Raw genomic sequence first — 23,569 nt, 5'->3', positions numbered from 1 at the left:
AGGGGAATCCTGATACAACTCACACCTACTTAAGTGCTGGGGTGATACTACTCTTCCGGGTGGATTCTTCTTCTTCACGGGTGATGTGCTTGGCGAGGGGCGAGGGCGTTGTCCAAATCTCTGCGGGTTTTGTACTGCCTGAAGTCCTGAGGTGCTTCATAGGGGTTCATCTTGGGTTGTGGTGGGGGCATGGTCATCGGTCTTCCCATGGAGTCATGTCTTGGGTAGTAGATGAAGCGAGTGTTCTTGATCTTGTCCTCATTTTGTCCGCACAGACGGGAAATTGCTTCTTGCATAGCTTTGACTAGTCCTTCCTTCCAAGTGTTTCCCGTTACAGAAAACCAGATGGTTTCCCATACCGGGGCATCATGCCTTCTTCTTAGATCAGTAGAAACGTCCCACCGAGGTGGTTCTCCTAACTGAGCTTTGAGGGGTATTCCGAAGAACTCAGGATACGGGTGTCCTAGATATTCCACCAGTTGTTTCAAATCCTTTTCTATCCTTAGGTCGCCTCCGGAACCAAGCTGATAGCACTCCCAATTGTACTCCATCTGTGAAGAATTATGATGAGTAAGTTAGAGAAGTGTGTCAAAATTTTAGGTAATAGTATAAGAAGAATAGAGCATAACTTTCTTATTTGAAAAAGATCTCAATGATAAGAGGGAGAATAAGTTTTCTTAAATAGTCATTTCATTTGTTTTGAAACTAAATTTTTCAGATGTCCATTCTAACTAGGGTCTCCTAAGGTCAAACAATGGCTCTGATACCAACTTGTCAACACCCGGATTTTTAAGTCCAGATGCCTATTATGCCATTCATCGCAATCCCAGGAATATTGTTTTTGCGAGACATAATAGATTGATATCACAACACATCATTCATTACATACCATAATCGTCTTACAAATAAAGGATCACATGATCCATTCTCATTACAACAATAGAAGTTCTATTCATTACATAACACATAGCGGAAGCGAAAGTAGCGTAGTAGTAGTCCATCTATTCCACAGGCAACTGTTGACGTCAGGAGTGATCCTAGTTGTCGTAGACGTCCTGCTGTCCTTCTTCCGGGTTCTGGTACTCGTCTTCATAGTCTGGCCATTTGAATAGCCAGGGACACAGCCATGAGTACTTTAAAGTACTCGCAAACTAATACTAAGGTAAAATACTATCAACTATAGTAAGGGGGTTCTAAGCTCTAGTTTCATTTGCATAAAGCCAGTTTTATATCATAAACACTTTAATAGTCAAAACCTCTTCATTTGACTAACTTACTCAAGTGGGAACATTAGTGTCATTCCCACAACTCAGTTGTGATTCAAAGTCAAAGTCACCTTTCAATTCAAATCACAAGTCACCATTCATATTTTTAGAAAAGTTCTGATGACGGAACAGTATGGCCTTTCCAACTGTCCATAACCGAGGACGCGGCTATTCGAATAGGTTTAAACTCTGCAGAGGTTGTACACTTGTGCCACAACAATTGCAATAGTTCGTCAGGGGTAACTGGCCCTGATTTATCGTACGCGATGCGCGAACTACCAATCCTAACCTTTCATTTACATACTCTAGTATGAGCACCTCTCCCCATGAGCTTGGCCTCCCGGTGAAAACCGCAGATCAACCCGGGAAGCGCACGGGGCTTGGGCCGGACATTCACCTCATTTCACGTCATTTCACATCACTTCACCGATGCGGAGGCAGCCTCAAGCATAACCCCTATGACGCTTGTTCGTAGGGAACCCATACTAAAATACATAAGTTTCCGGCTAAGCCTTACCCAGTTCAGGTATTGTGGGGGTACTTGTAAAATTGGAATGGTATCGCATCCGAACCCAACCATCAGTGTTTTTGTAAAAATTCACCAAGTCATTCACCAGTCACATTCACCTTCAAAATCTCTCAATAGAATGACTCATCATTCCAAGGTTTTCAAAAATCATTTCAATTCACAAGTTCCCAACTAGAGTAGTCACTTTTAATATTGAGCACTAGCATCTAGTTATGAGGGGTGCTAAGGTATCTTGAAGCTTGCTAGGCTAAGTGTGATTCTCTTGTACTACTCTATAATTCAACCAAGTGAATCATAAATCAAAAAGTAACTTTGATAAATAAAATCAAGTAAAGCTTGTAAAGTAAAAACTTGGGATAGGTTCATAAAGTAAAATGTAATGGTGCCTTGCTCTTGTAGAGCCTTGCACAAAGGAACCTTGCAAGAGTGTTAGCTTGCCTTGATTGGTGAGGTGATCAAAGTTTTCTTGCTCTTCCTCTTGGTAGAAGACCTCTTCCTCTTGATAGTCTCCGTACTAGCGTCTATAAACGAATACGAGGATACAATCACCAAACAACACTTAAGTAGTCTTAATTAGCCTTATTGGCTCACACAAAGGATCTAGCATCACTACTTAACATTTATCCAAAAATTATTCTAGGGTTTCTTTATTTAATCATTAGGAAAATAATTTCCTCTCATTGAAAATTGGAATTAGGGTTTCTCTTTGGTTTGGAGAAATAATTTCCTCTCATTGAATTCTTCTTAAGATTTAATTTCTCTTATGAATAGTATATGACCTAGGTTGACCAAGGTCAACCTCTTCATACTTATCATTTGAGAAAAGGATTTAAATGAGGTTCCATACCTCATGCAATTTAATACTAACATGGTAGTGATTTAATGCCACCAAATAACTCAATATGAGAGTATATAGACCATGGTCACTATCTCATGTTGAATTACTTGAGAACAAGATTTAAATGAGAGGAATACCTCTCATATGATTTAACACATAGTTGTAACTAATTTAATAAAAACTATTATTGAGGTGATTCAATATTCTCAAATAACCAGGGATGATCCCATGTTGACCAAGGTCAACACTTCACACTTAGTATTTGAGAAAAATGATTTAAATGAGATTCATCATCTCATGTGATTTAAATAACTATGGCAAAAGTAAAATACTATTTAGATTTGAAAAATCTACAAGTGAGCAAGTATGAGCCTAAGCATTTAAAGGTCAACACCTTACCTCATATCACTTGTGAGAATGCTTTAAATGAGGTGCTACACCTCATTGGTTTAAATTCCTAAAATTTGAAATAGTTTGAAAGGGGCTAGTATTGACTACATAGCCAATATTTTGCTTCTAGCCCATGATCATGTACAGAACATATATCATATTTTTACATAGTAAATTAGGGTTTGCTAAATGTGAATTATTGCAATTGGATTCACTGCAAAATTCAAATTGGTTGATTTTTAAGATTTATTTGAATACAGAAAAGTATCTGTTTTGTTATTTTTGCTATTCAAAAACTACACAACATATGGGGTTGAATCCAGTGAGGTTTGCTAGATAATTTCATAAGCTTTCTATAGCATTTTAAATCACCAGATTTGGATTGGTAGATTTGAAGCTATTCAAATTTGAAGTGTGCAGCAGTATTGGATTTGAACTAAATGGATTAAACCAAATTTGAATTACTGGGCCACGCGGGAAAACCTAACGGGCCTAAACGAGGGGAGAGGGACTGGGCTGGCCCGACTAACATGCCACGCACGCAGCGGGCCGCCTGACCGTGGCCCCCACTCGTCAGCGGGTCTTAACAGCGAAGCGGTACCTGGCGACGTGCGCCGTTAGATCAGATGGAGATCGCACGGCTGAGAGTCGTCGTTGTCGACGGGGGAGGGGAGCTCGCTGCGCTGGCGAGGTAGGGGGTCGGCGGCGCGACGGAGGCTCCCGCGGGGCTCTGCTGTGTGCTGGTCGACGTTGGCGTGGACGAGGAAGTGGCCCGGCACCGTCGGCGAGGCTTGGGGAGGCGTCAATCGGCGCGCCGATCTGCGGGCTCCGGCGGCCGTCGGCTTCAAATTGGAGCAGCTCCGGTGGAATTGGGACGAGGGAGGTGTTCGAGGAGGTCAAGGAGGAGGAGGGAGCAGATTGTGTGAAGGAAGAAGGGGCGGGGAGCTCTATTTATAGTCGAGTGGTGAGTCCGGCGGTGTCTTTGTGAGAGGTTGTCCATGGCGCAGCTGTCTGGAGCGGTGAAGGGGCAAGGTAGGGGTCGCGTAGCGTTGCAGGCGTCCTGGTGGTGCTAGTGAGCTTGACGGCACGGCTAAAGGGGGTCTGAGGCGGGCTGGCGACGATCGAGTGCTGGCAGTACGGGTGCGGCCGAGCTCGGATCATTGCGACGGTGACGAGGCGTCCGCGAGCTAGTGAGCATGTCCGATGAGGTTGCTGGTGGTGTGGTGATGGCGCGTGCAAGAGGGCAAGGCGAGGGAGGACGAGGGCGACCGGACACGGTGGCGTCTGGCGCGCCCGGGGTTGGGTCGGCGCGGTCACCGCGTGCAGCACGTCCTGGGCTTGTATGGGCACGCTTCGTTCGGCCAATACCGTGCTCGCTTCGATCCAGGGAGAGTACAGGCATGCTCAGGGAGGTTCGGTGATGCTCCAGGACAAGGTGGATATGGCCAGAGATGAGGGGTGAGGTAGGGTGGCATGGTAGTGCCTAGCATGGCCGGCATGAGGAAGTTTTTGATCATGCACCTATTTTAGCAGGTCTGCAGTGCATAGGATGATGCAGAGGAGGTACAAGGATGTTGATGATCACAAATGAAAAGGGGTTTAGGCTAAAAACCAGAGGATAATAGCATGTGTGCAAAAACCAGAATCATGCCTGCAGGGTGTTTGTGAAAATGGCCGCATGAAACTTTTTGTGGAATTTTGCAATTATTTTTGGTGCACTTCAATCTTATATTTAAAGTGATGGAAAGGTGGTGGTGGTGTCCATTTTGGTGAAGATTTGCAAAGTTTCAAAAAGTGGATCATCTTCTCTTTAATTCAAAGTCCTCACTTGTCCATCTTATTCTGGTCAATCTGGTCAACTTCAGCAGAGATGGTCAACATGAAAGTTGTTGACCTTGACATGGTCTTGGATGACATGGTCATAGTTGACCAAGTTTAGTTTAGGAAGATTCAAATGCAGGGGGGTAAAGTAGTGAAGATTTTATAAATGGGTCATATGACCATTATCATATGTATGTGAGTTTTGAATTTTCCTTTGATTTTAATCTGGTTTCTTTTATGCATTTGGGTTTGTTTGAGTTATATAAGTATTTTAGAAACCATAGATGGAGCTATGGTGGCCTTTGGTGAAGATTTGCAATTTTGGCCTAAGTGTATGTGAGTGAAATGGGGATTTTCTCCCTAATTGATTTCCCTTCAATTGATTTGACTTTTGTTGACTCTAATGTGATTCTTATTAGTTTAGAAACATTTTAAGACCAATGAAACAAATTCAAAGGGTCTTGTTCAAAGATTTGCAAATTTGGCCATAACACATAAGAGGTGATGTGTCACTTTTCATTATTTTTGTAAAGGGTTCACCTTGCTTTACTTGAGCATGGGTTAGGGTCAATTTAGGGTTATAATAGGTTGAGAGATGGTTTCCCAACATTTGGTCAAGGTTTAAAGTCATAGGGCAAAATTTGGGTATTATGGCTATGTGCCACACATGCCTCTATGCATATGTTGCATTTCATTTTAAATTTGACTTGGCTTGACCCATTTGGTGTTGTTGAGTGTTGAAATGGTATATGGAAGTGATCCAACCATTTACAACAAGTCCTAGGGTCAATCTTCTCAAATTCATAATTTGCACTTTTGCTCTCACATGCCTCTATGGCATTTTTAGTTTCTTTTTAATTTCTTTGGAAAACACTTGGATTTGGTTTGATAAGCCTTTGGGTAAGGTGTATGAAGGTTTTCCAAACCTCTATGCAAAGTAGAAAAGCTTAGGGTAAAGTTTTATAAAAATAGCCATAAGCACATAAGCCTTTTTCTTATTTATTTCCCTTTTATTTTATTTTAACTAGGATGGGGAAAAGAGAGGTGAGGTTTAGGGTTTAAGATTACTTCAATTACTAATAACAAGCAATCATAGCAATAGCACAAGAATTAAGCAAGATCACTATGTATCATACTTAATTAATAAAAGTTTTTGTTGGTTCCAAAATTTGGAACTAGGGAAGTTCATTTGTTTTGTTTTGAAAATTCTTGGGATGTTACAATTTCGCCTTGGTGTGCTCTCGGGTTGCGGCGCACTTGCTCCTGTACCGCTGTCCCCATGACTCCAACTCTTGCCATGGTCATGTTATACAATGCTTCCCTGGGATCTCCTGCATGTGGCTTAGATGCTAATATGAAAGCATGTGTCGCCATATATCCTGCTTCTGGTGTTTTGGGGATGATGTGCCCTCTTGTATCTATCGACATAAATGACATGTCAATGTTCTGTATCAGATTCTCTGTTTCATGCTCAGGCACATTAGCTAGCCGAGATCTTCCTCTCGCGCGTGCTGCTCGGTGACTATCTCCCGAGGTTCCTGAGTGTTGGCTCAGGTTGGCTCTACGCCTACTCGACGCTGAGGCCGCAACTTTTCTCTGCTCTAGTATGACTTTTTATTTTTTCTATTTCTCGTCTGGCACGAGCGAGTCTATATTGATACGCTTGCATCTCTTTGTAATGTAGTTGTGGTAGTCATCGGCTCCGTGTCGTTCATGGCTCTTGCTGCTCTGTCCCAGGCTACCTGCAGAAGTTGTAATTTCTCCCGCGGTGTGGGCCGACGTATTTCCCAATCCTCGCGTGAGATCAATCTAACCTGGAGAGGATAAGATACCACGACTCGTACTCTCCTTCACCACAACAATGTCTAGAAAGCCACCGAATTTAGTTAAACCCGTATCGAAGTCCGGCCGAATCTTCGAAGTGTAGCTAGCTGTTGCGGCAGGCGGCAGCGTACTGGGTCGTTTAACACACACTAGGGTGATAAACCAATTCGCAACGGCTCCACGACCTATACATATATACCAGAAACAAGAGGATACAATGCACATATGGGTTTTCCAAAATAAACAAGTAACAAGCTGGCATGCACACAATAGCAAAAGGAAAATATTACAAACTAGTTGTCGCCACTGGACAAAACTGTATATTCCGGCAGTAGTCAAGGGGAGACCCATAAGTATACCCACGTGTGGTTGGAGCGCTCGGTCTCATAACAGGTAACAAGAACTCGGGCCATAAGTTTCCAAGAAACACAAGTGAGCCGTCATAAAACCAAAGCATATGACCCACATATGCCTCCACTTAACAACTTTGACTATTAACAACCATGATCTCTCCAATAGATTATAACCATAAGCATATACTACCTCCGTCCCAAGGAATAAGGCGCACGCGTATTTCAAGGCGAACTTTGACCATAAAAATTGAGTAACAAAATCTTAGTTATATTATATGTAATTAGTATCGTTGGATTTGTATTGAAAAACACTTTATAATAATGTTAATTTCATTCAAACAGTCTTTATATATTTGAAGTAATTCTTAGTCAAACGAAAAATACGTAAAACGAGGGCGCCTTATTCCTTTAATCGGAGGTAGTATCTCGGAACTCCAACATATAACCCGATAAGATAACGATAGCGGTAACAAGATGTAACAGCGGTACTAAGCATGCACTACGACTCGCAAGGTAGAAATCAAACAACAGTTATTAGCTTGCACTATGACCCTGGCCATGGGTCCATGCTAGCAGAATTAAGTGGTGCAATTGCCAGCGGTGGTGTAAGGAGATGGACTAAGGAATGGGAGGCTACCAACGACTTGGCGGGGTAAGCGGAAGAAGTAAGAGGACGACCAGATCGTGTAACCGGGATAGATAAAGTTGGATTTGTCTGCACCGTGGTTCTTTAATTTTGCACCGCTCGAAGTTAAGCCCATACTATCAGAATTGACGGGACCCAGTGGCATTGGCTCCGACACATCCATCACGCTTGAACGAATTGCATAAGAAACATGAAAGCATTTCATTTCTTTTAGTGGATGGAAATGAAGAAAATATAATACTATCTCTCCCCCTATATCAACTGGCCCAAGTACGAGCAAACAAATTTCCCTTGTTTAGCACCCAATAGGCCGTAAGCAAGCACCATACTGTCTCCCCTAATATCAGCAGGGCCCAAAGTACAAGCAAATGGGCTGAGAAACCGGCCCGGCCCTTCACACATATGCAACGCGGACAAGAGAACAAAGGAGGCAGCCCAGGTGGCCGCACCCAACGGCACCATCCGGATCCGACGGCCGCAAACCTCGCGTGGGACGAAAGCTAGCCGCGATGCGATCCGCGGCCGCCGACCCAGGATCCGACGGCCAGCATTCCTGCGTCCATCCAAAGCTACCAAAACCCAGGACCAGGAAAAAAAAGCAATTAATATACAGCCGCCTATATAAACCCGCCCCTCCTCCGCCTCCACGGCCTCGCCCAATTCCAATTCGAATACTAGGGTTTTGCTGCTCCGCCGCACGCTCCTCCAGCCGTCGCCGCCCCCGCCCCCGCCCCGTCTCGTTCCCATGGTGAGTTGGTTCTCCTCCGTATGATTCGGCCGCGGGCGGATCTGGATCCGGGTCTGATCTCGGTTGTTTCCGGTGTTGCAGGCGCTGCCGAACCAGGGGACCGTCGAATACCCCAGCTTCAAGCTCGTCATCGTCGGCGATGGCGGGACTGGTGAGTTTCCCGGGCCTGCTCTCGGTCGTTTGTCCGTTTGTTTTGGTAGAGCGCGCCGTGATCTGTTTGATTCGTCCCCTGTGTGTGTCCTCGACGAGATCTGATCGAGTCATGGCCCTGTTCGACCTCTGAAATCAGATAAATATATATGTTGTTTATTGATTGCATAGCGGTATCCTGATTAGTAGCGAATCGGGCGTCCATAGATTTGCGTTTCGGATTCGCTAACGAGGAAACCCTTCTCTGACGCGTTACAGTAAGAACACACGAAAACCACGGCCGTAGTTGCAAATTCAGTACAACAATGGATTTACAGCAGCATGTGCTGTTTGTGCTGAGATGCTGTTATAATTGATATTGAATTAACGAAATTACCAATATAACGGAGGTTGTGAATGGTCCATTTTTTTATGAACAACTTAATCTGCAGTAAAACTCTGCATGTCTGCAGTAAAACTATGCGTCGCTGCAGTAAAACTATGCGTTTGAAGTGATGTGATGCATTTGTGTTGAGGTCGTGTTATTATTGATATTGAATCAACAGGACTACCAATATAACAGCGATTGTGAAATCTGTACGTCTGAGCTAACATTGCTAATAAGCAGTTGCAGCAATAGGTGTAGGAACATTTGATTTGTGTCCGTGGAAACAAAAGTTAAGTTAGAAACCGTGGGGATTGGTCTGCTTGACTAGGATAAGAGTATGCCTTAAAAATTTTAACTGAGAAATGGTTCAGTTTTGCTAGTTATAGCTTACTCTGCAGCAAAACTATGCATTTGTTGCAGTAAAATAATGCTTTGTTGCAGTAAAACTGTGCATGTCTGCAGTAAACTATGCATTTTGGAGATGCATAAGTGAAGAATCATATAATCTGAAAGTTATACCAGGATGCACTGAAAACTAGTGACAGATGCAGTGGACGTATTCATCTGTTTGTTTGGTTTCTCAGATAATTTGTGTTGTAAAATGCATCACCACGGTTCACTTCTAAGTTGTAAATGTTACAACACTATGGCTATTCTTTTCCCACGGGTCAAATCAGGTCCTTATACTTGATGCCTTGTATGGTTGCAGGTAAAACCACCTTTGTGAAGAGGCATCTCACTGGAGAGTTCGAGAAGAAATACGAACGTATGTGTGCAGTGAACTAAAGTTTCTATTTTACCCCTATATTGTAGCATGCATAACAGCTAAAGAATTCATTATTTCCTCTTTGCAGCAACCATTGGTGTTGAAGTTCACCCATTGGATTTCACCACCAACTGTGGAAAGATTCGTTTCTACTGCTGGGACACTGCTGGGCAAGAGAAGTTTGGTGGCCTTAGGGATGGATACTAGTAAGTGTTATGCAATACTTGTTCTGAAAAGGCAGTGATGATTCTGCTATTGTTTTTGCATGTGAATTGTCTTGTATTGTCTCAATGTAGATGTCTTGGATAAGTTCCTAATGGTTTCTGTAGCTTAATTTTTTGTTGTTAGCTAATGTATTTACTGTCTTAGTTTAATTAGTTGTTGTTCCTAGGCTGGAACTGTATGCATGATCAAATTGCTTTATCGTAAGTTCAGTAAATTGGTACTTTTAGTATCTTTATTTATTTCAGTGAAGTTCAGTAAAATGCTTATTGTACTATTATCAGGTTGCCACTACTTGTTGAATGATTGTTCTTGATGATCTATTTTGCAGTATCCATGGTCAGTGTGCGATCATTATGTTTGATGTCACTTCAAGGCTGACTTACAAGAATGTTCCGACGTGGCACAGAGACTTGTGCAGGTATGCTTGTGTTGCAATCTTTCTTTAGTAAATGTCAAGATTATCCTTTTGAATTCTGATGTCCTAGTTATTCCATGCAGGGTGTGTGAGAACATCCCCATTGTTCTCTGCGGTAACAAGGTTGATGTGAAGAACAGGCAGGTTAAGGCCAAGCAAGTCACATTCCATAGGAAGAAGAACCTGCAGTACTATGAAATCTCTGCCAAGAGCAACTACAACTTTGAGAAGCCCTTCCTCTACCTTGCGAGGAAGTTGGCTGGGTAATTATCTCCCTCCCCATTAGTTTATGTTTTCCTGTTGAGCTCACATCCATATATGACTGTTGTATTAACTCTTATTTGTTGTTGTTGTTGTTGCTAGTGATGCCAACATTCACTTTGTTGAAGCCGTGGCTCTCAAGCCTCCGGAAGTTACCTTCGACTTGGCCATGCAGCAACAGTAAGTGCTTGTCTGTTTTGTGTAATTCTACTTCTTTTATCCCCTTCTGCTCTGTATGGTCATCAGGCTGAGCTTCAGTTCGAACAATCAACAAATGAACCAATTGCTGATTTCTTTTGATGCAACTTTTGCAGGCACGAGGCTGAGCTTGCCGCTGCAGCAGCGCAACCACTGCCTGATGACGATGACGATCTGATCGAGTAGAGAGGATCATGAGTCTTTACTTTGAGACGAAGGTTGTGCTTCGTACAAGAGTCGGTCACTTTTAGGTTGAAGAAGGCTTGATAGAGTCAAGCCGGAATGTTTTTCCTGGGTTGAAAACTCTTGTGTGTGACATTGATCTACATGTTTGCCATGGATTTGTTGTTGGCCACATTGCTGTGTTACTTAATGGTTCATCAGTATTATTATGTCTGTCGGCTTACTGTGGATCATATATATCTATCTTCTGTATGTCTTGTTATCTTGCTCTTGCCGTGCTATAGAATTTGGAGTGTCTGTTTACTGGGCTAAGTTTATTGCTGAAGCTCTCATCTAATAGACATTTGATCTTCGGTTGTGCTGAGCAAAGAACGTGTGACTTCCTGGTACGGCCATTGACAAGGATTGTTATCAGGTTCATCGTCATCCGGATCTGGTTTTCTAGTGTATTGCTTCAGCTTCCACCAGCTGGCTTCGTTATGATTTTTCATCTACGGAAGATCCGATCTGCTGAGAATGTGGGAACCCCAAATTTTGCACAAATTGATTGTAAGTTCTTTAAATTGAGAACTTAAAAAATTCTAGTTGTACGTTGTACATAAAATGTATACTGTTCCGTCATTCTAGGTGTACATTCAAAAATTCTAGGCACACACACAAAATCTGACAAATTTTCTAGTTCTGAAAAATGTTCCATCATTGCTGAGGACTAGAAGTAACGAATTTCAGGTTGGTTTTGCACATAGTAGATTTCGTTACATCTAGAAATTTTGTTCCCATTATTTTGGAACTTTTAAATTTGTTTTTTGAATTTTCAAAAATAGGAAGTTCGGGCTCCATTTGTCTGTTCTCTCTTCCTGACATATTCGTTGCTGCTCTTCATGCAGTCGAGATCCTACGTCTGAAAGATAATTTTCAGATAATTTCAGAGAAGAAGTTCCGTGTATAGGTATGGAGCTTATGCCTAAGAGTATCTCCAGTTTTATGCCTAAGAGTATCTCCAGTTGCGTCCTCTAAATCGTTCTTCAAAGAGATTTGGGCGCCGGAAAAAAACGTTCTCCGCCGCGTCCCATAAAGTCTCTTTTCGTCCGACGTGACTCGATACGGTGTCCGGCGCCCGAGTCCGTCCCCTCTATACAGTGATGCTCCAAGGACGCCGGACACAATGAAAAGCGAGACGGGAAGTGGTGGGACCGATGATGCGTCAGCGGCACACTGAAGTTTAACCTAACTGCCGTCTACCTCGCGACGGAAGTTATTGGTGCGTAGCGATGGTGCAGTTCACGCAGAGGCGCAGCGAAGCGTCTCGTCACGCTTAGCTGTGCGTGTCGACGTTAATGAGCGTCACCGCTCTCCGCCTCCCTCCGGCCTATAAAAAGGGCCGCCTCTCATCGTCCCTCTCACACACAAACCCTAGCGCCTCTCTCCCCAACCCCAGCTGCTACCATCTCAAGAGTCGACGCCATGGCTGGTGGAGGACGAGGTCGCGGTCATGGTCGTCGCAGAGCTGCACACTCGTCGTCGCCTGCGACGCCGTCGTCTTCATCGTCGGACCTGCAGGAGGAGGAGCGGCAAGTGCTGTTCGAGTTCGTTGTCGTCCTCAAGGGCGACCCGCACGACATCCAGAGGTTGCCGGACACCTTCACCGACTTCTTCGCTAGCGACGGACGCTCGGGCTTGCTGCATCTGCAGGAAGCTGCCTGCGACTGCTGCCGGTGGATCGTGGACGTGATCTATGACGCGCGTGGTAAGATGTACCTCCACATCGGCTGGGAGAAGTTCGCGAGCTACCATCGCCTCGAAGCCAGCTTCGTGCTCATGTTCTCCTACTTTGGCGAGGGGGACATGAGCGTCAAGGTGTTCGACGAGACACGTTGCCGCTGGCACTACCACGGCGACAACGCCGAGGAGGACGACGACTGAGTGTTGTTTCTTCGCAATGAAAATATGCATGGAGGTTTCTGGTTGTTCTTCCTCGAAAGAACCAATAGGGGCATCATCAACAGCTGGATTTTCCAGTTTGGGTGACTGGGTGTGCCTGCGAGTGTTCTTTCTCGACAGCGAACACACGAAATCTTCCATGCCCGGCCAAGTTAGGTTTAGTTATTTTGCAATATTTTTATATTGGGTCAACCATGGTTCAAACTATGTATTTGTTTGTGAAAAACCATGTTCCAAATTATATCTTTGTGTAAACAATGGTTCTAATTTTGTATTAGTTTGTGGAACGTTTCTACTCTTTATTAAAATAAAAATGCAAAAAAAAAAACAGAAAAATATTTTTTAATGTTTGGGGGCGGCGTTTGGAAACGTAGATGGGGAGCGACGTCCCCTAAACACAGTACGAACGAAACATTTCCGCATACACTCGATCCGGTGTTGTTTGGGGGACGATTTAGAGAGAATCGGAGAAAGGAGATCCATTTATAGGTATCGTCATCGTCGTCGAGCTAGTTCACCGTGCTGGTTGCAGAAGAATGTGCCGTCGTCATCGTGCTGGTCGCCATTAACAAGCGTAGTGGACAGGTGGGCACCTCGGCCAGGCAAAAACCCACCCAACCCGTGAACAAAAAATCTCGTCGCATCGGCGGATCCGTCCGTCGAACCACTTGCTCCTGTTAAAAAGCCGCCGCCTACCACTCCCAGCCCCCGCTCCCTCTCCTCCGCGCACACACCAGACACCACAGCTCGAGATGATGAGGCCGTCGCTGCTGAGGACCGCGGCGCAGCACCTGCGCCACCGCCGCGACTACTCCTCCTCCGCCGCCGCGCAGCCGGACCGGAAGGTGGCCATCCTCGGCGCCGCGGGCGGCATCGGCCAGCCGCTCGCGCTCCTCATGAAGCTCAACCCGCTCGTCTCCTCCCTCTCCCTCTACGACATCGCCGGCACACCCGGCGTCGCCGCCGACGTCTCCCACATCAACACCCCCGCCCTCGTCCGTACCGCCCTTCCCCCACTCTCGCGTTCGCTCACCCGCCCTCTCGCGCCTGCTCATGCCTGGATCTGCTGCTGCAGGTGAAGGGGTTCATGGCGGACGACCAGCTCGCGGAGGCGCTGCAGGGCGCGGACGTGGTCATCATCCCCGCCGGCGTGCCCAGGAAGCCCGGCATGACCCGGGACGACCTCTTCAAGATCAACGCCGCCATCGTCAAGGGCCTCTGCACCGCCATCGCCAAGCACTGCCCAAACGTAAGCGACCACATTCCGACTCTGCCAGCCACTGTAGATCTGCAGCGGACGCGCGTTAGATTTGGTCGCTGCTGGATGCGATAGTCCTGCTTTTCGCTGCTTGGAATCGCCTGTACTACTTGCCATCCCGTGAAGGACTACTAGTAGATTTGGTCGCTGGATGCGGTAGTCGTCATTTTGGCTGCCCTGCCTGGAATTGCTTCTACTTGCCCATGGTGTAGTGTTTGGTTCATTTGCGATCTGAGGCAGAACAGCCGCATAGTGGCATACCAGAATAGGATTGGTTTCTGCTACTAGTCTAGCTAGATCTACTGTTTGCCCCAAAATGAACTGAACCGCCACTCCCAAAGCCAGGTGCTACTTTCCTGCCCAAATGTTGCGTGCTGTCTCTACGAGGCACGCTTGCTTCAGCCTTCACACCTTGATTTCCAATTTGACCTTGACACTCTTGATTTAAGTTCTGGGGCAGTGCATTCAAATTATCATTGTAGTAAAATTTAGAACAACGATTTGCCACCTAATGAATCAAATTACCATCGCCAAGTCACGTGTTACTTCCTTGCCAAAACGCTGCATGCTGTTTCTAGGAGGCACTGGAGGCGCATCATTAGTTTCGGTTTCTGAATGTGCTAGTCCCGATTTTGGCTGCTTGGAATTGCTTCTACTTGCCACCCCGTGCAGGACTAATAGATTTGGTTGCTGAATTTGGTAGTCCTGATTTTCGCTGCCTGGAATTGCTTGTACTTGCCCATGGTGTAGTGTTTGGTTTATTTATGATCCAAGGCAGAACAGCCACATAGTTGCATAGCAGCATATGATTGGTTTGTTCTAGTAGTCCAGATCTACTGTTTGCCCCAAATGAACTGAACTGCCACTCCCAAGCCAGGTGCTATTTTCCTGCCCAAATGTCGCCTACTGTTTCTAGTAGGCACGCTTGCTTCAGCGTTCAGACCTTGTTGTACGATTTGACCTTGACACCGTTCATTTAAGTTCTGGGGCAGTTCAGTCACATTGTTGCATTGTTGTAGATAGCAAAAGTCTAGGCTCAATGGTTCGCCCCAAATGAATCGAATTACTGCTGCCAAGCTAGGTTTTATTTTTACTGTGGCAATGCTGTTCGCTGTTTGTAGCTGGCACACTTGCTTCAGACCTTGGCTTGCATTTTGCAGCATATGATGTGTGTACTACTAGTCTAGATTCTAGAACGGTTGTTTGCCCCAAATGAACCAAACTGCCACAGCAAGTCAGGTGTTACTTTCCTGGCCAAATTTTGCATTCTGTTTCTAAAGGCATGCTTGCTTCAGCCTTCAGACCATGTTTTTAAGCTTGCCACTGTTTATTTAAATTCTGCGGCAGTGCATTCACATTATCGTTGTATTAAAATCCTAGAACAATGATTTTCCCCTAATGAATCCAATTACCATCACCAAGTCAGGTGTTACTTCCTTGCCAAAACGCTGCATGCTGTTTCTAGGAGCCAGTCTTGCGTCAGCTTTCAGACACTGTCATTTAAGTTCTGGGCAGTGCATTCACATTGTCGTAGGTGGTAGAAGTCTAGAACAATGGTTTGCCCCAAATGAATGGAGTTACCATCTTCAAGTCAGGTGTTACTTTCCCATGGCAATGTTGTTTGTTGTTTCTAGTAGGGATGTTAGCTTTGGACCTTGATTCACACTTTGACCTTCTTCTTTGTGTCTCATGGTAATGTGTATTGCTACTGACAGCAGTGGTATCAGTATGTAGTTTATGTCTGCTTATGTGTGTAATATTCTACTCCCAAGATGCCTTGTGTCATTTATTATATAACTATTTCTTAATATATGTTTAAATCTAATTGTGGACTTGTTGATTATATGCTTGTTCAGGCTCTCGTCAATATGATTAGCAACCCTGTCAACTCGACTGTGCCGATCGCAGCTGAGGTGTTCAAGAAGGCTGGTACTTTTGACGAGAAGAAGCTGTTTGGTGTCACCACCCTTGATGTTGTTCGTGCTAAAACTTTCTACGCTGGGAAGGCAAACGTGCCCGTCACTGGTATGAAGCTGATATTTTCTTACTCAGTGATAAGGGAATTCAGATCGTATTGTTAGATGTTAGTCTCTGCCAGTTGATTCTGAGTGGTTGCTGTGATCTTTCGCAGGGGTGAATGTTCCTGTTGTTGGTGGCCATGCTGGTGTTACTATCCTGCCACTGTTCTCACAGGTGTGGAATCTTTGTGTTTTGACTTTTGTTGTTCCTTTTCCTTCAGTAGCAACCCAAACTGATCTGCAAAACTAACAAAGTATAAATGCGCAGTGATAGGAATACTGTATAGGATAGATGTGGGACATTATTATTCTTTATCCAGCTGGAAAAAACATAAAATTAGATTTATCAATTTGAGTGAATTTCTTCGATAGGATCATAGGAGTTAACAGTTTCCCTATCTAGTTCACTGAAACACTGTGCAACTGATGCTGTACTAATTGTATGCTATCTCTACCGTATACTGTGCTGTCCATCTCTCAAGCTAACACAGCTCCATCTTTCTATATTTGATAGGCTACTCCTGCAAGTAATGCATTGTCCCATGAGGACCTTAAGGCCCTCACCAAGAGGACACAAGATGGTGGGACGGAAGTTGTTGAAGCAAAGGCTGGAAAGGGCTCAGCAACATTGTCGATGGCGTAAGTCTATGAGTAAACATACAAATGTTCCTGTGCATATCCATTTTCTGCTAGCTGTTCACTTGAAACCAACATGCTTTTGTCCCTGTGTCTACTATTTTCTATAGAGTATTGAAGTAGTATCAACGTTTGTATACTTTGCAACCAGCCAATTGCTAGGGTATGTCCTGGCAAAGCGCAAACATATGACCAAATTCAGTATTGTATTGTATAACCTATTTGCTCTGACTGGGCTGTGTATTGCAGTTTCCAGTGTCCATTTGACTGTATGCCCACAGTAGTTGTTTTAATTCCAAATATGAACATATGGAAGCTGTTTTCCATTCAGTTATCAGCAGTTACATGTGCACTGTTCCAGTGAAACTCAAACATCCGGTTGTGAATTATATTACACCTGGATTCCTGATTTCTTCTTAGTATTGACCTGCTCAGTAACTGCAGGGACTAGTATTATTTCCTATTTAAAGAATTCTCATTTCACTACGAATCTTCTGTTCATGATGTCATGTAAAATGCACGCTCAAATTTAATGTCAGGCAGATTGTACTCATTTTGCCCTTTCAGTCGGAAATTTACCACCTGAAACGAAATGTGCCCACTTTGATCAGGGTAGAATAACTGGACTCTTTAATAATCTCTTGTTTTATATGAAAACATTTGTTATAGTATGCTGATTTTAGATCTCCCTCTTTTGCATTATTTGTCTTTTGCTGATATATTTCATCTTATGTTTTTTCAGATATGCTGGTGCAGTTTTTGGAGATGCATGCTTGAAGGGGCTCAATGGAGTTCCTGACATTGTAGAGTGCTCCTTTGTGCAATCAACCGTAACAGAGCTGCCATTCTTTGCCTCCAAGGTGATTTCCTGGGGCCTCTCTATAATGCAATTATGTGCCACCATATTATTTGCCCGAGTAAATCTCGATAATCCCCATGTTTTCGTTTTTATGCCTACTAGTGGTTAAACAGCTTAACAACGTTTTCATTCCCACATGAACTTTGCTTTGTGCTTAGTCATTATAATCTCCGTTATGTTTCTGACATCAGAAGCAAGTACCTAGACTGTAGGTAGGTAGTTCCTGAGTTACTTTGTGTGGTGCGGTCACTTGCCGTGCAAGAGGTTTTGTTGATTTCTAAGTTCTTTTTGGTTGAGTTTATGAAGTGGCTATCCATGTAGATAGGTAAGGCATGTCCCATGTGCCACTCTGATGCATTCATGTGTTACAATATGAATATGTTTGAATGCAGCCTGGGGCTCTCCCCTATTTTTGTAAAATGAGTCATTGGGCGGTATATATTAAGAGCCTGAACATGCTTTTAAATTGCGAGTGTGCTTATTATCAATTTTACTCTGCAACTTGTTAATTTCCATGAGAAGATGGAGTTGTGCTGAACACTAGTTCCTTTGGTTTATTGCAGGTAAGGCTCGGCAAGAACGGAGTGGAGGAAGTGATTGGGCTGGGCGAGCTGTCTGCCTTCGAGAAGGAGGGTCTGGAGAGCCTCAAGGGCGAGCTGTTGTCCTCCATCGAGAAGGGTATCAAGTTCGCGCAGGAGAGCTAGTTAACCTGCTCAGATTCTGACACTCCGCACATGAACTCGGTGGGATCTGATGAATTTTTGGTTCGACTCCTTTCACTGCCCCTTCTCGTGGGGACATTGAGGCGTCGTGCTCCACAATAAAATGGCGTGTCTTGTTGCCATACTGAACTGAACTTGTAATACCAGAAAGAGTGAAGCCCTGTGCCTTATGTACCACAGTATGGTGAACCTGAAAAATCATGAAGGTAGCAGCAGATTCTGTGGAAGCTACCTCCATTCGCTCTTGTTAATGTCCTACAGGACCATATCTCTGTCATTCCGCATGTAATGTTATGAGGAAATTCCTTATTTGACACTGGGTTAAAATGTGCTTCCTTATTTGACACTGGAAATATTTTTCTTCCTTACTTGACCTGGAGTCTAAATTTTTTGCCTAATATGACACTCCCGTCCAATCCGTTAGACTGCACCGTCAATTTTCCGTTCCTTTGACCAAATTACCCCTCACTAAGAGGGTCGCGTGGGCGCGTTCTTCCTTTGGCAGCGCCGAGTTGGTGGCACGTTGATGCCTTCCACATGCTGCCGCCGCCGTTTACCTCTAGCGCATATCGTTCTGCTGCCGCCCGATCCTGGATCGAGACGGCAAACGTTGACAATGGTCGTGCAGAATTAACGGAGCAGGCGTCGATCGGACTACATCATCGGTTCGGATACTCGTGTAGTGCCTCCTTCCGCCGCATGGATTCCGCTGGCACTGGCGTGCAGCTCGTAGATTCTTCTGTTCAAGTAGATAACTACGTAACTAGGTACACGATGCAGGTTCATGTGCCCAGCCGGCTAATACTACATCGACTTTGCCTTGGGTCTAAACTGGGAAGTACATAATCACTTCAATGAAGAATACATGTGAGATTTCTTGCATGCACATGCACTCCATGCTTGTGATTCATTCCGAGGACCAATCTCTAGCGAACAGGACATTTCGAATTTGTCATTAACATATTAGCGCCAGCCAGGTTTATCATCAAATGATATTTGGCGCGCAGCCCTGAACTTCCCATGTCAGCGGCGCGCTGGAGGGCGGAGACTTCAAGTAATGCTAACCTACTGTAGCTTAGCTTGCTGTAGGTTAAAATTTGAGACTTCTTTGTCACATATTGTACCAAGGGTAAGAGCGTCTTTTTATCAGTCATTTAACACCGTCAGTAGTGAAAATGAACTACAATGTCATATTGGGAAAGATATTTTAGACTCAGTGTCAAATAGGGAAGAAAAATGTTTTCGGTGTCAAATAAGGAAACACATTTTAACCCAGTGTCAAATAAGCAATTTTCTCTAATGTTATCCTGCTACTACTGAGGTATTGGTGTGGTAGGCATGCTGTTCTTGGTAGCAGTTGATGTTTGTTGTGCTGTTAACAAACCGTCTTTGTCATGGAATGATGCGTGCTAGTGCCTATAGGGGTTCTTGTTAGGTTGAGCTTGCACCGGATTGTGCCAACTGCCAATTAAACGAGTGGAAGTAACACTGGTTTTCTTGTTAGTTTTTTCTCTTTTCCATACAAAAGTGCCTATGGGGTTGTGTGCATGGCAATAACATGAAAAATTCCAGAATTGTTTTAATAAATCTATTTTATTCACCTATTTTAACTGTTTTTTCAAAACCCCCTTATATAGGTTAACCAATATCTTTACAAGCATAAGGTTCAAATTCCCGCTGGCACAAGATTGGACTGATAAACATGCCCACTATATTAACACTCTTGTAGTAGTTTGGATTAAATAATATCCAATTATGTAATGTCCACTAGTGATTAGTACTAGCTTGCTATGCATTTTGGTCTTCCTTCCATATAAACGACCACACTTCCTGGTCTTTAGCCATGGATGAACTAGATGGCGTTCCGTTAAAAGCGTGTTTGGTTACATGCGTGCTTTGCATGTATTTGGGCCAGCAGGATATGGTTGTGCGTAATCAGGACAATGACCATGTTCGGCAACCCGTTTGTTTGCTTGTATTACTTTGCTTCGTATGACAACACAAATTGAAACCCCGCTGTTTTGTTGGCTTGGTTTCTAGTTTTCTTGCGGGGCCAGGTTGATGCAAATCGGGTGTTTGGTTACACACATGAGGACTGATGTGGAAACCTTGCACCACATGCATGAGCTTACCAACTCTATTGTAGGTTTGCTTCCGTAGTTGTCATTTCATGTTGAATGCAAATGGTCATACACTACAAAAACAAGAGTAGCACAATCACGACAAACTGGGCGACAATTATGTAGTTCGCAAGATTGTTTAAGTTGATGTGATCTTCACCTTCTTTACTCCATGACTGGTGTTTTATCTAACTACAAACTTATAGTAATCAACCTCTGCCTTCTCTCTAGTCTAAGATCATGCAACAATTGTTTTACCAAACACACACTTTTTCATATCACATGTGCCATGAACTATAAATTCTTGGCCATGTATGCCACATACTAGTTCATTTAAAAACATAACAAAACCATTTTAATACGCAAAATAAGATCACATGATGGCTAGAACATAAGAAAACCACGCGTTCATAAACATAAACCATAACGAGAACATTAGTTCATCCTAGCTATTATGTTACCTAGAGGAGCTCAAGGCATACTTGCTACTAGCCAGACCAAAGGAGAAGATGGTGTACATGTGAGCATAATAATGTACAGTTATGTTGGGGAACTCTGATAATTCTGTGGTAGAAATACTAGGATATGAACAAATGAGGCAAATGTAGGCCCTGAAGCATGATGTAGCTTGAGTATTTCCCATCTTCCAACAATATGGAAGAGGTGTCCTCACATCATTGAGCTCCTCTAAGATCTCTAAGCTTTGACACCTTCATTGACTCAACTCTACACTTCCTCGGGTATTTGCACACCTGAGTTGAGTAGAGCTATTTGCAACATAACTTTAAAATAGCCCTGGCAAAAATATTTAGGCGCAACTCTATGAAGCCCTATCGGTCCTAACCTTGCTAGCGGTGATTCTCTAATTCAAATCGAAAGTGGATAGGAAAGAGGATCATTGCTTGGTTGCCTTCATTTGGTCTTCACGACCTACCTCCTTCATTGTATGATTCGCATTCGCCTCCAACACCACTACATGAATCTCTGGCAGCATTGCATTCTGAGGTTGTGGCTAGAAATCCTCAACGTAAGGCACATTTGGGAGTACAAAAGAACTAGGGCCTTACTAAATGCCTCCACACATCCTACACCATATTACTAGCTTAGGAATGCATCATGAAAGCAATGCAATTAAGCATGCAACCATGTAAGGATGATCCACATTGCATGCAACCATGTATGAGGAGAATGCCGGTAGAATGATGATCTAAGCTACATCCTCAAAGATCTAAGTTACACTTTCAAGGGTATCCCACCTTAAATGCGGGGCGATAGAATTGGTTGGCATGCCAAATTAATTTTATGAATTATATGGTCACTTGCTAGTTAGTTTAGTGCAGACCACAACAACAACATTACCATAATGCTATGGATAAAAAAGTCTAGCAGCATAAACCCAAAATGCTAGCCGTAATATGACGCGTGACGGACTGATGTTGGAGATGGATAGTACTCCCTCCTTCTCAAATTAGGCTGCCTGTGGTTTTCAGTCAAAGTATTTTACAATTTGAGAAACTATATATATACAAAAAAATCAATATCTAAAACTTTAAATGCACATAATATGAAAATTATAATTTATGATGGTTCCTAAAATATTAATTTAGAAGTGTAAATGTTGACATTTTTTCTCTATATAGTTGGTTAAACTTTGAGAAATTTGACTTTATCTAAATATTTGTATGCATCCTGTTTTGGTTTTGGGATAGAGGGAGTATTAATTTTCATCTGATCTGAAACAGAGAAAGAACCATGGTCCTAGATTTGCGGTGAATAAGGACACCGCGAGCTTCTTGCGGAGGAAGAAAGAAATTTCGAACGCGCACACACACGCACAGAAAGACGAGCACACCCACATCCACATGCCCCTTTCCTCTTCTCGCTAAACTCGCCTAAACCCAGTCTCCAGAACAGATTCACCGCAAACCCCCTCCCCAAACCATCTCGCCGTCGTACGGAAAACCGCGCGCTCAACTGCGATATGATGAGATCCACCTCTGCACCGGCGAGGGGCAGTGCCTCCCAGTCCCAGGCCCCGCCGCCACGGCGCTCCTCCAGCGGTTCGCCGCGCCGCCGCAGCCCTATCGGGATCCAGCTGTGGGATGTGGTCAGCCCGGCGTACGGACGCCTGGCTGCGCCGGCGACGGTGAGCGACACCGTGGAGGCGGGGTGGACACGCGTCGGAGCTTCGGGCCGGAGCTGTCCTCCGACCGGATCGACGGGGGCGACGAGGGTTTCGGCTCCTTCGGCCGTGGCCACGGCCAACCGGTTCGCCGTGCTCAGGTTCGTAAGTCGTAACTCCGCCGCTCTACCTTGCCCGCCCTTCACTGGTTCCTCCGAGGGCATCCTCTAACCGCGCGCGCGCTTCCTTGTACGCACGCAGGGACATGCCAGAGTCTCCTCCCCGGTCACCGCCCGTTCGTCGCGGGGTCGCGCCCGCACCACCAGCTCGCCGGGAGGCTAGGGTGGCGCCGGTTCGTCGCGGCGTCGCGGCCGAGCCAGCTCGCCGTGAGGCCCCAACCAGGGACAGGGAGGTGCTCGCGCCCGTCCAGACCAGGCGCGCCGAGGCCGCGCCCGTCTGGTCGTGGGCGGGCATGTTGCGCCGCGTCCTGGATGCGGTGGTGGGTGGCGTTGCGCCCGCCGACGGCCCGGCGGTCCGCGCGGAGCGCGTGGTGGGTGGACGCCATCAGGATCATGTCGCACAGCCACCCCCACCATCAGGATCAGATACGGCACGGCCTCGCGTTGCACCTGGTGGGCGTCGCGGTCCAGTGCGCATGGCGCGCCTCGACCCGACTCATGGTCATGGCGAGGGGAGTGCAGGACCTTCCATGGGCCGACGCGTACTTCAGGCTCGTGGACAAGGAAGGCGGTGTACCAGAATCTGCCGATCATGGCCAAAGGGGAGTCGCGGCGGCCGCTGCTAGTCAAGGCGCTGCTGGCCCAAGCGCGAATGGACCTGCCCAGGCCGTTACAGGCCCTCCACCCCACGGCCCTGCTGCCGGAGGCGCTCTGGATGATGTCTCCGGTGTTGGC

At 45.1% G+C, this 23,569-nt stretch overlaps 2 protein-coding genes across 2 annotated transcripts; both read left to right on the top strand.

The window, feature by feature from the left end:
• The first annotated feature begins 8,278 nt into the window (after positions 1-8,278).
• On the top strand, positions 8,279-11,192 carry LOC127327741 (GTP-binding nuclear protein Ran-2). The gene is made up of 8 exons (XM_051354536.2): positions 8,279-8,414; positions 8,496-8,565; positions 9,641-9,697; positions 9,786-9,903; positions 10,251-10,340; positions 10,421-10,600; positions 10,701-10,778; positions 10,913-11,192. The coding sequence occupies exons 1-8, from the start codon at positions 8,412-8,414 to the stop codon at positions 10,980-10,982; spliced, it is 666 nt and encodes a 221-aa protein (XP_051210496.1). The 5' UTR covers positions 8,279-8,411; the 3' UTR covers positions 10,983-11,192.
• Positions 11,193-13,614: 2,422 nt separating this feature from the next.
• On the top strand, positions 13,615-18,781 carry LOC127327740 (malate dehydrogenase 1, mitochondrial). The gene is made up of 7 exons (XM_051354535.2): positions 13,615-13,915; positions 13,996-14,169; positions 16,035-16,203; positions 16,310-16,371; positions 16,711-16,835; positions 17,575-17,692; positions 18,255-18,781. The coding sequence occupies exons 1-7, from the start codon at positions 13,673-13,675 to the stop codon at positions 18,393-18,395; spliced, it is 1,032 nt and encodes a 343-aa protein (XP_051210495.1). The 5' UTR covers positions 13,615-13,672; the 3' UTR covers positions 18,396-18,781.
• Positions 18,782-23,569: the final 4,788 nt, after the last annotated feature.

The sequence above is a fragment of the Lolium perenne genome, chromosome 1 (genome assembly GCF_019359855.2).
Source record: "Lolium perenne isolate Kyuss_39 chromosome 1, Kyuss_2.0, whole genome shotgun sequence".
NCBI classification, from domain to species: Eukaryota; Viridiplantae; Streptophyta; class Magnoliopsida; order Poales; family Poaceae; genus Lolium; species Lolium perenne.
This window is presented reverse-complemented; position numbering and strand designations above follow the sequence as displayed.

What these genes read in the sequence shown, in the direction of transcription:
- LOC127327740 (XM_051354535.2), top strand. Translation starts at nt 13,673, where the DNA reads ATGATGAGGCCGTCGCTGCTGAGGACCGCGGCGCAGCACCTGCGCCAC. An exon ending in TCAGCAACATTGTCGATGGC is followed by an intron (nt 16,836 to 17,574) that starts GTAAGTCTATGA and finishes ATGTTTTTTCAG; the next exon opens with ATATGCTGGTGCAGTTTTTG. An exon ending in TGCCATTCTTTGCCTCCAAG is followed by an intron (nt 17,693 to 18,254) that starts GTGATTTCCTGG and finishes GGTTTATTGCAG; the next exon opens with GTAAGGCTCGGCAAGAACGG.
- LOC127327741 (XM_051354536.2), top strand. An exon ending in GGCCTTAGGGATGGATACTA is followed by an intron (nt 9,904 to 10,250) that starts GTAAGTGTTATG and finishes TCTATTTTGCAG; the next exon opens with TATCCATGGTCAGTGTGCGA. An exon ending in TGGCACAGAGACTTGTGCAG is followed by an intron (nt 10,341 to 10,420) that starts GTATGCTTGTGT and finishes TATTCCATGCAG; the next exon opens with GGTGTGTGAGAACATCCCCA.